The sequence below is a fragment of the Bubalus kerabau genome, chromosome 21 (genome assembly GCF_029407905.1).
Source record: "Bubalus kerabau isolate K-KA32 ecotype Philippines breed swamp buffalo chromosome 21, PCC_UOA_SB_1v2, whole genome shotgun sequence".
Lineage (NCBI taxonomy): Eukaryota > Metazoa > Chordata > Mammalia > Artiodactyla > Bovidae > Bubalus > Bubalus kerabau.
In genome coordinates this window covers 35,886,009-35,899,263 of record NC_073644.1, presented here as the reverse complement: position 1 = coordinate 35,899,263, position 13,255 = coordinate 35,886,009, and the positions used below count along the sequence as shown (strand labels likewise).

General features: G+C 41.0%; 1 protein-coding gene across 2 annotated transcripts in view; it reads left to right on the top strand.

The window, feature by feature from the left end:
• Positions 1–13,255, top strand: part of LAMA3 (laminin subunit alpha 3) — a 260,738-nt gene that overhangs the window by 194,333 nt on the left and 53,150 nt on the right. For both annotated transcript variants that reach the window (XM_055558991.1, XM_055558990.1), the window contains 7 exons: positions 1,250–1,356; positions 4,734–4,784; positions 6,206–6,357; positions 10,114–10,224; positions 10,330–10,441; positions 10,648–10,815; positions 12,302–12,498. In XM_055558991.1, coding sequence (XP_055414966.1) covers positions 1,250–1,356; positions 4,734–4,784; positions 6,206–6,357; positions 10,114–10,224; positions 10,330–10,441; positions 10,648–10,815; positions 12,302–12,498 — 898 coding nt within the window. The remainder of the gene's footprint in view (positions 1–1,249; positions 1,357–4,733; positions 4,785–6,205; positions 6,358–10,113; positions 10,225–10,329; positions 10,442–10,647; positions 10,816–12,301; positions 12,499–13,255) is intronic.

Sequence of the window (13,255 nt, the reverse complement as noted above, 5' to 3'; positions counted from 1 at the left end):
CCCAAGATTACACGCATGGTGGTGAAAGCAGGAATCCATGCAGCCAGATCTTACTGACTCAAAACCTGTGTCCTTTGCACTATATCACCAGTTTATCCATTGGGAACGCATATTTAAATTGCCTGGAAATTCTTTGATACAAAACTTAAATTTGGGTTGCATGCACGCTCAGTCGCTTTAGTCATGTCCAACTGTTTGTGACCCTGTAGACAGTAGCCTGCCAGGCTCCTCTTTATAGGATTCTCCAGACAAGAATACTGAAGTGAGTTGCCATTTCTTCTGCCAGGGAATCTTTTCACCCCTGGGATTGAACCCTTGTCTCCTACATTGCCTGCATTGGCAGGCAGAATTCTTTACCACTAGTGCCACATGGGAAGCCCTAAGTTTTGGGAAGAGAGTCAAATGCCATATTTCCTTGATTCTATCAGTTCCATTGATAATAAGACAACACACACATACCAACTTAATGACAATTTGGGGGGTGGGGTGGGTAATAGAGTGGAAGTGGAATTTTGCTAATGAACATAAATATTTTGATTTACCTCCCAGTTCCAGAAACATTAACATGGGTTTGTTTTATTGTTTGAGAAAAGTAGAAACTCACCATCAAGGAAATATTATCTTTTAACTTATAAATAAGGAACTGACATCTCATCACTAAGTCATCTAGAATAATAAAGCCTTGGGCCAAGGTAGCAGCTGTAACTGCTCAGTTATTTAAGCCCCTTATGCACATCACTGCAATAATTAGTGCAAATAAGTGTGAATTATGCAGAGTTGGAATAGTACAATAAGAAATATTAATAAAATCCCCCTTTATGCAAAAAATTGAAATTATATGAATTTTCCTTTTTTTACCTTTGAGGAAATTAGCTGTAAATTAGGCCATATGTAATTGTGTCATATCTTCAGAAATTCAGCTCTTGCATAAAATTCACCCATCCCTAATCTCCATACTGATCAGACCACTGATTCCTGTTTGTGTTTCGTTCATCTGCCATTTGGCTGTAGGTATGTCATCTGCGTGTCAAGGGGGAAGGGAGAAATCTTTGCCTGCCTCCCATCCTCACCATTCCCATTCAAGTCACAAATATCTCTACTGAGATACATTCACTCATGCAAATCTATGTCAGCCTTTTCTCCCATAGGGTTATGATATCCCAAACAGGGAGCTGGAAGTTGAGAAAACTGGGTGGAGTCAATGACGCATCCTTTGGGTGTTTCCTCTCTTTTTCTGTATTCTGTGTAGGTGTGCTCCCGGATATTTTGGAAATCCCCAGAAATTTGGAGGCAGCTGTCAGCCATGCAATTGTAACAGCAACGGCCAGTTGGGCAGTTGTGACCCCCTGAACGGAGGTAAGATCAACTCACACCTCTGTTAACCTACCTTTATCAAACTGGTATATCATAGCAGGCAAAGAAGCCAAACAGACCTTTTCAGGAAGCATGCACACAACAGCACGTAACAAATTGTGCCCTTGTTTAGACAAAGTTGGGAATGCTTAGGCAGTACTCACAGCTTTGGTGAATAACTTAACTTCAAGTAGGTTTTTTTTTTTAAGGTAAATTGTTTTTAAAACTTTTTTAATTATAGCCAAAATAACTTTAGATCCTATTTCAGTGATTTTGGTGAGATCTCTCTTTGCCATTATAAGGTTATTCTCTCATCAGCTTCCTTTGCGTGTGTATCTGAAGAATCCAAAGTGCTCTTCTCCTAAAGTAGTAACTGTTCTAGAATGTGAGTGTATAATTGAGATGGATTTTACCTACCAGGAAAAAGACATTAACTGGAAGTTAGTATAGATGGATTAGGAGAGAAAGGAAGCTGGGAAAAAAAGGGAGAGTCTCCATTTCCTTCTTTGATGGAAAATATTTGTTGTCGTTCAGTCGCTAAGTCGTGTCCAACTGCAGCACGCCAGGCTTCCCAGTCCACTGTCTCCTGGAGTTTGCTCAAGCTCTTGTCTGTTGTGTCAGTGATGGCATCCAACCATCTCATCCTCTGTCTAATGGAGAACATTAATGGATTTATCAGGAAAACGCCATTGATATAGTACAGTACCAAATCCTTAGATAAAATCTCTCATCTTATAGACAAGGTGAAGAACTACACCCTAGATGCGTGGATTAGATCTGCTCGAGTGACTGTTCCCAAAGGACTGCAGAGTAAATGGCTCCTTGTCAGTCTAGAATGAGGTGCCTGCTGTCACTTTTTGGGGCATCATGTGAGCTCCATCTTGTTCAATATCATTGACCTGAATGGAAATATAGAAGGCCTGCCTACTCTGTTATCAGATGACGCAAAGTTGGAGGAGCCAGAAAACACCTCCTATGACACATTTAGAATAAAATAGGTCCTCAGAAGCCTGGAGTGAGGGGCCAGTTCTAACCAGATAAGATTATGTTGAGGCTTGCGTGTGGTCAGTCCTGTAGTGATAAGTGAGTCACGGCTAAGGTTTCAGTCAGTGGTGAGTTTGATATGAAGCAAGAGAGTGACATGGCCCCTTAGACGCCTCGTACTGTCTCCACCGAGTTCTGGTGTCCAGAACCAGGTGGCTTACTGTTCCCTGGTCCGGTGCCCATGCAGGTCCTCGGTGGGGGGAGCGGGGGGGAGGGGATTGTCTTTACAAAGCAATAGACACGCTTCCATTTGTTCAGAAAGACGGTGAAGCTGTGAAGGGCCTGCAGCCCTGTGGAAAGGACAGTGGAGAGTAGACTTGGAAAGGACGGATCTGAAAGGGGCATGTGTGGGAGAAGGGTGGGTCTCTTTCTATGTGACTTAAGGGCTGGAACTCGCTTCCAAGAGTGGAAGCTAGAGGGAGGCCTATCGTAAATCATTCCGAGTAGGAAGTGTCAGATGTTTAAAGATGAAAAGGACTGGCTTAAAAGGAAATGAGTTATCTACTGTCTCTGGAGGTCCTTGGAGGTGTTCAGGAGACGTTTCAATATCAGACACATCATACTTTGAGATGGATGCCTTTTCAAGCCTCCTTGTCCCTACTCTAATAACAAAAATAAGCAACCTGAAGTGAGGATGTTAACTGTTTGTTCCTCGAATGGAATAAAATGTTCACACGTGAGACACATTTGTTCCTGTGGGATTCCCTCCCCCCCGACCTTTTTTCATTCATTGTTTTTTTTTCTACCTAGTAATGGACAGATTCCTTGGTGGTCAAAACTCAAACTTGTTGAGAAAATTGCACTGATAAATCAATCCTCCTCATAAGTCAAGTTCCCCATAGACTGTCCAAGGTGCTGTGTTTGCAGAAGTTTGTGAAGGAAATAAAACCTTGTTTCCTGCCTATAAGGAGTTCATGGTCTAATTGAGGAAATAAAGTTGACACAGCTATATGTATATATTGTTGTTGTTCAGGCAACCAGGCCTGTCCGACTCTTTGTGACCCCATGGACTTCAGCACGTCAGGCCTCCCTGTCCCTCACCGTCTCCCAGAGTTTGCCCAAGTTCATGTTGATTGCATCCAGCGATGCCATCCAGCCATCTCATCCTCTGACAACCTCTTCTTCTTCTGCCCTGAATCTTTCCCAGCATCAGGGACTTTTCCAATGAGTCTTTTGTTCACATCAGATGACTGAAATACTGGAGCTTCAGCTTCAGCATCAGTCCTACCAGTGTCCTTTCAGCATCAGTCCTTCTTATATATACATGTAAGAGTGAATAAAAGCGTTTTTTTTTTTTAAAGGATGAGTAAGAGAAACCTATGATTATATATAATAAAGTGTATGCAAATATACACTGGGGACACATTGATTGTCTTCGAGTTGTAGGATCAAGGATAATGTTTTATCTCATTTTTCTGATCTTTCCAAATTTTCCACATTTTTTTACAATGAAAAGCAAACATGGTTTAAAACGTATCTGTATATAGACAAAGTGTAGAGTATTGCCTGCCATTGAGAACACACCTGAGGGCCTCCTTGTTGCATGTTTAAGAAAGTTTTGAGTTTAGCGTTTTCCTTTGATGAAGTTAGATGGTTTTTCAGAGGGAAATGAGAGGACATTTCAGTATTAAGGATACATGGTATGGGGAAAGGAGTAGAAGTTAGCAGAGTGAAGACTGTCCAAGGGTGACCGTTAGGCTTTCCTGTCTGTAGCTGAGAACCTCAAGATTTAGCGGTAGCTAGTCCACTGTGTGTGCATATCTCCCTTATAGCATCTGTCACACTGCTGTGAAATGTGTCTACCTCCCCCGCAGGACCATTACGTTCCCTGACCATTAAGGAGCATTAGTTCTCTGACCAGAGATTGAACCCGCGCCTATAGGACAGCAGAGACTTTGTCTTCTATCTTTGTATTCCTGCCCCTAGCACTGGGCCATGGAACTTAGGGAGTGCTCAAAGGCACTCAGTGAGTGTCTATTGAATGTTCTCGAATGATATTGGAAGAGACATCAGCAGTTGTATAAGAGGCCACCAAATGAAGGCAACAGTAACAAGTTGGAGTGTTAACTTCATAGGAATCACATGACCCTTTGGAGAGAAGAAGCAATATATCATCAGAGAGGCCACAAGAGACATTCCTGCAGCCAGACTGCTGGGATCCAAGACAGCTTTCAGAACAGTGGCCCTAAGGGAAGGAGGGAGAAGGGAAGAGCTGGAGATACTGGGTGGTTGGGTGACTGAAATTTTCTGAAACTAGCTTTCCTAAAAGCCAAGTTAAAAAGTACATGAAGAGTAAGTTTAGTAGCACTGCCTTCTTTGTTTACTCCTCATTTCAGACTGCATAAACCAGGAACCCAAAGATAGTGGTCCCGGAGAAGAATGTGATGGTGAGTAAAGAAAGTGGCTCCTCCTTTCCAGGTTGTGGGGTTCAGCTTCAGATCTGTGAACCCCAGACTGTGACATGGGAAAGCGCTGGTGGGACAAGGTGGGAGGAGGTGTAAGGAGGGCTGTGTGTGTGCTAAGTCACCTCAGTCGTCTCCAGCTCTGTGCTACCCCATGAGCTGTAGCCCACTAGGCTCTTCTGTCCATGGGATTCTCCAGGCAAGAATACTGGAGTGGGTTGCTATGCCCTTCTCCAGCAGGGCTACTTAGGGTCAAATCCAGTCTCTGCCAACTAATATCTGTCTGATCTCATGCCAGTGACCTTGCTTCTTCAAGCCTGTTTCATCATTTGTACAATGGTGAAACTGAGGTTAGTAATAACTATACTAACCTCATATAGTTGTTGGAAAAATGCTTATGAATCCCTTATCATGATTCCTGGTAAATAGCAAGCACTCAGTAAATAAAAGCTATTTATTATTCCTTTTCCCATATACGAAATAAGCAACAGGTTGCATAGGTTCACCATTTATTTGCCCAGTTGTATTGCTATATAGTTGACATGCTACATTGTATTAAAGTCTACAACATAATGATTTGATATATGTATAGGTTGTAAAATGATCACCACAGTTAGTTAACATCCATCAACTCACACAGTTACAGATTTTCTTCTGTACATTAAGAATTTTTAAGATCTCCTTTTTTAGTGACTTTCAAATATATAATAGAGTGTCCTTAACTATAGTCACTATGCTGTGCATTTTACATGCTAAGTTACTTGTTTTTTATTTTTTAAAATGTTTTTCTTGGAGTATAGTTGCTTTACAATCTTGTGTTAGTTTCTGCTGTACAATGTAGTGAATCAGTCATATATGTACATGTATCCCCTCTCCCTTGGGTCTCCCTCCTGCCCTCACCCCATCCACCCCTCTAGGTCATCACAGAGCACTGAGCCGAGCTCACTTCACTATCCGGTAGGTTCCCCGTAGCTGGCTTGCACATGGTGGTATATATATGTCAGTGCCTCTCCCCCAATTCGTCCCACTCTTCCCTCCCCTTTTTTGTCCATTCTCTACATCTGCATCTCTGTACCTGCCCTGCAAATAGGTTCATCTGTACCATTTTTCTAGATTCCACGTATATGCGTGAATATACAATATTTGTTTCCCTTTATAACTGGACGTTTGTACCTTTTGACCATCCTCACTCATTCTCCCCACTGCACCATTTCTTTGTCAAATGCTCCCGTCTAGAGATCTCCCTTTTTCAGAATTGCATCCTTCTCTGAGAAGTCCCGGATGGTGATTTCTGCCTGTGATGGGCTATGTGTGTATTAACCGGGCTGCTGTGCGGCCCTGGGGCTGGGTCTGCATTCCTGTGGCTCCAGCCAGCAGCACGTGTGCCTCTGATTGTGGCCCCACAGATTGTGACAGCTGTGTGATGACGCTCTTGAACGACCTGGCCACCATGGACGACGAGCTGCGCCTGGTCAAGTCTCAGCTGCAGGGCCTGAGTGTCAGCACAGGGACCCTGGAGCAGATAAGGCGCTTGGAGACCCAGACCAAGGACTTGAGGGTACGTACCCCTGGGGCCCACACGATGCCTGGCCCAGAGCAGTTACTCGGTGGATTCACAGATGCTGCGTGAATGAATACTCCTCATGCACGGAGGGGTGGGGAGCTTGACTCCACTTAAGGTTCAGGGCAGCTGTCCTTCCTCTGCTGTAAATGAAGATTAGATTTCTCCTGGTGAAAGTACAGTGAACACAGAACACTGACACTTCTAAGTGAACATTCCTTACATACTGAATGTTTCTGGTCTCATTTTTCTCATAGTCTTTATCTCAGTATCTTGTGTTCAGAAGATTCAAATGCAAATTTTGGTAAAATTGTCATTAATTCTTTTTTAAATGTTTGGTAGAATTTTCCAGTGAAGCCATGTGGGCCTGGAGTTTTGTTAATTTTTTTTCTCTTAATTTATCTACAAGATCAATTAAAACTAGGTACTGGACAATTAGGATTATTTATTTCTTTTTGAGTGATATTTGGTAATATATGCTTTTCAAGTAATTTTTTCATTTCACCTAAATTATTAATACCAAATATATTGACATATAATTGTTTATAATTTTTCCTTATTATCCTTCTAATATCTGCAAAATCTGTAGTGACGCTTTCTCATTCATCCTGGTTATTGGTCATTTGTGTCTTATCTATTTTTTTAATTATTCTGGCTAGAGGTTTATCAGTGTTATTGATCTTTTTATTTTATTGATTTCTGTTGTTTTTCAGTTTTCAATGTCATTGATTTCTGTTCTTATCCATATCTTTTCTTCCTTCTGCTTGCTTTGGGTTTAGTTTGCTATTCATTTTCTAGTTTCTTAAGATAAAAGCTTGTTTCCTGATCCAAAACATTTCTTAATATAAGCATTTAATGCTATAAGTTTTCCCCTAAGAAGTACCTTAGCTGTATCCCACACATTTTTAAGTGCCAATTTCCATTTTCATTCAATTCAAAAGATTTTCTGATTCCGCTTGTGACATATCTTTGATCGCTAAGTTATTTAGAGCTATATTGTTTAATTTCCAAACTGAAGATTTGCCAGTTAACTCTCTATTATTGATTTCTAGTTTAACTCTGTTGGGATCAGAGAAAATGCTTTATGATTCCAGCTCTCTTTAAGTATGTTGATACCTGTTTCATAGCTCAGAACATGGTCATCTTGGAGAATGTTCTATGTACACTTGGAAAGAAGGTAGCCAAGAGGGTATCCTGAGAAGTATTGGGGCTGAAAGTGCCCCATGGGCTGGAGTCAGTCTTCCTGGCTGGGGAGAATGGGGGCTTTTCTGCCTACAAATGAAGACTGAAGAAACAAACTTGAAACTGCCCAGTTCCCACTGTTAGGCAACAATTGTATGAGAACTAGGAAAGCTACAACCTTATAGCTCAGGACGTGGACAAGATTCACAGACCAGGATCTGTGTTGCAATGTGACATTGTCAGCATCACCATAGTGTGCAAGTCCTAAGCTGCCGATATAAGACCTGCTCCTGGACTGGGGGGAGCCAGGACCCAGGGGGAGCAGGAGTGATGATGGCCCTGAGATCACCAGACAGGACACAAGGAGTGCAGGACACAAGAGACCCTCTCAGAATGAGCCTGAAAACACTGTGAAAGATAATGAGAAAGACATGCAGCAGAAGCAACAGTCATGTGATGAGTCCCTGTAGCAAAAACAGAAATCACAGGACAGTCTGAAAACTACTTTACAGGGTGACATCCAATGAAAGAAACAAGAAATTAGAAAAACTTTTAAAACACAAGAAACCAAACAAGAAGAGGTAAATGTGAGAAGATCTAATTAAAAAAACCACAGAAATTAAAAAAAATCTACTCAAAAGTAAAAAAATTTAGTAGGTGAAATGAACCCTAAGTTAGAAAGGAAAGTTAAATTAAGGGCTTTTGGAATGAAGGCTGCTTCGAAACCATTAGTGGCTACGGTTGAGTACATACAGCAAAAATAAATAGTGCTGGAAAAAATGGCTCTTTTCCATCCCATTAGGGTAATTTTAGTGCACGGTTAGAAGGCTTAATATGGAGAGGAGAGGGGAAAAGCATTTGTGTGTTCAGAGGGAAAAAAAAAAGGCACTTTAGTGACTGATGTCATCAATACAGTCTTGCACTTTTTCAAGGAAGGGAAGGGACGAACATTGTGGTATCCATCCTGTGCCCAGGGCCCTGTGCTAAGTGCGTTCCTTAAATCTTACAACACCCTGTGAGGGAAATAGTGCTATTTTTTATAGGTATGTAAAAGCCAAGTAACTTGCCTACAATCACACAGCTAGTATGTGGTGGTTCTAGAAGAATTCACACCAAGATGAAATTCTAAAGAGTATGTTCACCCACTATACCTCTTATCCAGCTGTTCTGACCTACAATCATGTGCTTCGTTTTTCTGCAGCACAAATAGAACCATCTTCTTGCAATATCACACAAACACTGTGAAAACTGAGCAGGAATATGTATGACAAAGCAACCAAATTTTTTGAATGGTTCTGCGTATACGTGACATTTTATAATACATTAGCCCACTTACCACCAAAAAGAACCCAGCAGCTTAATATAGCAACCCCTGATAGACAGATGAAGGAGATAAGGCCCAATGGGCTTGTCTATGAAGTGGTGGGCCTAGGGTTTGGCCCTTAGCTGAAAAGCCTGTGTTCTTTTACCCAACGCTGGCTCTTATGTACAAGTAGAGATAGTACTATTGCTTTTTCTTGTAAAAACTTTCAAGATATTAACACATTTTTTTGCAAAAAATTGAGGGATTTCCCTGGCAGTCCAGTGGTTAAGACACTGTGCTTTCAGTGCAGGTTTGATTGCTGGTTGGGGAACTAAGATTCTGTATGCTAAGTGCGACCAAATAATACGAAAAAGTTAAAACTTAAAAAAAGCAACAACCCCAAATTGAAAGTAATTACTACTCTAGATATTATATGCAGCAATAGTAGTATTGTTAGTCACTAAGTCATATCTGACTGTTTGTGACCCCGTGGACTGTAGCCCACCAGGCTCCTCTGTCCATGGGATTCTCCAGGCAAGAATTCTGGAGTGGGTAGCCAGCCATTCCCTTCTCCAGGGGATCTTCCTGACCCAGGAATCGAACCTGGGTCTCCTGTATTGTAGGCAGATTCTTTACCGTCTGAGCCACCAGGGAAACCCATATGCAGCAGTGTTCCCTCTAAAAGTAATGTTGCCATTCAGTACCCAAAAGAGGAAGGGGACCTGGATTTTGGTCTCACTGATAATCTATACTTCCAAGGCATGGCCAAATCACCCAACTTTTTTAGGTTTCTGTTTTCTCGTTTTTTTCCTATTAAATGAGGGTATTCAACTTAATGAGTTCTGAGTTTTTCTCTTGCTCTATAATTCTTTGAATCTATAGATTATTTCAACAGAGTAGCCCTAGATACTTGTTTTTAGCATAATCAAGTAAAATATAAGTTTAAAAATTGACTTTATTATAGAATTTAAAAATACATCAAGTAAGTAACATCACCCTCATTTCTATAAGGTTAGGTCATTAATTCAAATAAAGTATCTTGTCTCTTCTTGTCTTTAAATTTTCCTACTGTATTTTAGAACCATATCACAACATCAGAACATAAATTCTTCATGAGGCCTATTTCAAAGAACCATATTTTTTTCTAAGGACCAGCACTGGTCTTACTCAATGAATCTTTTCATATCATCACCAGGTTGACCAAGTTGATAAGACTTACTCCAGATTTCTACTCTAGAGTGTGATTAACTTTGTGTTTTACTTTCCAGAACCAGCTGCTCAGCTACCGTCCCACCATTTCAAATCATAAATCAAAAATGGATGGTCTGGAAAAAGAACTGAGTAACTTGAATCGTGAGTTTGAAACTTTGCAAGAAAAGGTAATATATTAGGTCAATAGCATTAACTCATTTTTTGCTTCAAAATGTTGCTAGTTTTTTCTCCCAAAACTTAATTTGTTGCTCATCAATTTACTCTTCATATAGGTTCAAATAAATTCCAGAAAAGCACAAACATTATATAACAACATTGATCGGACAACCCAAAGTGCAAAAGAGCTGGACTCGAAGATTAAAAATGTCATCCGGAATGTGCACAGTAAGAAGAGTTACTCAGCCCAATTAAATATCTTTTATACTACTTTAGTCTTTGTTGTACAAAGAAAGAGTTCAGCGTTATGAAAAAGAACCTATAGTGATACTGAAAAACCAATACAAGCCCTCTATCAAAGTCCCTGCTTCTTTTCTTAGTGGTCTCCTAGAGTCCAGAATTCCCAGTTTAATAAACAGCTTGATGTTTTCCAGTTCTCGTGAAGCAGATATCTGGGACGGAGGGAGATGGAAACAGGTTGCCTTCAGGTGATTTTTCCAGAGAGCTGGCTGAAGCGGGGCGCATGATGAGGGAACTGAGGACCCGCAACTTTGGGAAGCACCTGAGGGATGCCGAAGCTGAAAGAAGAGAGGCTCAGCAGTGTAAGCACCCTTCCAGATGCTTGCATCCAGTCTGTTCTGATTGGCTTGACATACAGGGCGCAGAGTACACCGTGCCAGGTTGGGGGAGGGGTCACCATTTCAGCCGCTGTTACTGGTAGAGCATCGTGTGGTACAAACGGGTAGCCCTTCCAGGTTACTGAGAGGTTGTGGAATAGAACTCCTTTTTCTTAAAAAACATTTATTACATTATAGTTGATTTACAGTGTTGTGTTAATTTCAGCAGTGATTCGGTTACACATACACACACGTGAATTTTTTTCATATTCTTTTCCATTATGATTTATCACAGAGTATTGAATACCGCTGTCTGTGCTGTTCAGTAGGACCTTGTTATTTATCCATCCTATATATAATAGTTTGCAGCTACTAATCCCAAACTCCCAATTCTTCCCTCCCCCACCCCCTACTACTTGGCAACTACAAGTCTGTTCTCCATGCCTAGGAGTCTGTTTCTGTGTGTACATAAGTTCATTTGTGAACATATCACACATTTAGATTTAGAGTCCACATATAAGTGATATCATATAGTATTTGTCTTTCTCTTTCTGGCTTTCTTTGCTTACTTTGATAATCTCTGTGTCTATCCAAGTTGCTGCAAGTGGCATTATTTCATTCTTTTTAACAACTGAGTAATATTCCACTGAATATGATACATATGTGTGTGTGTGTATATATATATATATATACACACACACACCACATCTTTATCCATAGAATAGAATATCTTACCATCATGCAAAAAAATAGTTTCTTCTCCTTAGATATTAGACACTGGTACCTCTATTTTGTTTTTAACTGCATTTTCATTCTTCTTTCAGCTCTATTACTTTCTCATTGTATCATTTTTAATAGTCCCCTCATCACCACTGGGGTTTTGAATCATACATTGATATTCGCATTACTACTACCAAAAAAATGGATGTACTAGAAATGAAGGGAATATATCTAAAGATTTGAACTAAGGAAAATGCCACATTAACTCAAAACTTTAAAAATAATAGGCCTATATTTTTCCAAATACTGAAAAATACTTTATTCTGTAGTGGAATGGCTTATCAGTGGTTAATCTACAAATAGTGGCATCTCTCTTTTAGCATTTGTATTGTTTAAATTTAATGTTAGCCTCGGAGACAGTATTAGTGATAGAAGGAGCATGTGCTTTATACTCTGCAAGTTCAGTTCCAGTTCCAAGGCTGAAACCTTGTCACCTAATTTCTCGGGCCGTCCATTTTCTTATCTGAAACATGAGAATGATAATCACTGTCTTCATGTGGTTGTCATAAAAGTTAAATGAGACAATGTGTACAGCGCACAACATAACATAAACACTAGCCTCCTTTCTCATTCCCTTGCAAGTTCAAGGAAAACCAAGCAGTGAGTAGAAAATCAATTCTTCTGTAGTCTTTATAACTTAGTGTCAACGCACTCATTTCTCAAGTGGAAAACAAAAGGTGATATATTTCAGTGCTGAATCGGATAAGGAGCTGGCTGGAAAACCACCAGGTGGAGAACAATGGACTGGCGAAGAATATACGAGATGCTTTGAATGATTATGAAGCCAAACTCAGTGGCCTCCATGCCGCTCTACAGGAGGCCAGCGCCGAAGCAAAGCAGGCCACCGGCCTCAACCGGGAAAATGAGAGGGCTTTGGAATCCATCAAGGTGAGGTCATGGTCAGAATCGGCACGGTTCAGTTAAGAACAAGCACAGGGAGCAGGGAGCTTTAATGTTAATCAAGTGGCAGAATCAGGAACCTGTCTGTGTGAGAAACCCTAATCAAAGAGGAATGAGGCGTTAAACGCAAAATCAAAGTATCTCTTATTCCTCAACGGCCAGAAGTGTTTCTGAACTTAAACCACAGGGAAAGCAGACCCAATCTCTTCACCCCAACTCCTGACTGGTAGAGGACTAGAGGAATAATGCTGCCAAATAGTTGAGAAATTACTATTGTTATAATTAATTCAAAGTATACAATATATGTTTAAAATAACTGACATTTTGTGTTGTCTGTGTGTGTTAATCACTTAGTCATGTATGACTCTTTGCAACCCCATGAACTGTAACCTGCCAGGCTCCTCTGTCCATGGGGATTCTCCAGGCAAGAATACTGGAGTGGGTTGCCATGCCCTCCTCCAGGGGATCTTCCCAAACCAGGGATCAAACCCAGGTGTCCCACATTGCAGGTGGATTCTTTACCATTGAGCCACCAGGGAAGCCCAAGAATACTGGAGTGGGTAGCCTATCCCTTCTTCAGGGGAACTTCCTGACCCAGGAATGAAACCAGGGTCTCCTGCATTGCAGGCAGATTCTTTACCAGCTGAACTACCTGGGAAGCCCAACATAGGACTGACCCACTCTCTGCCCCCCACCCCAAGAAAGAGGAATTTGGTAAAAGAAAATGAATAACATCTTCGCAGAT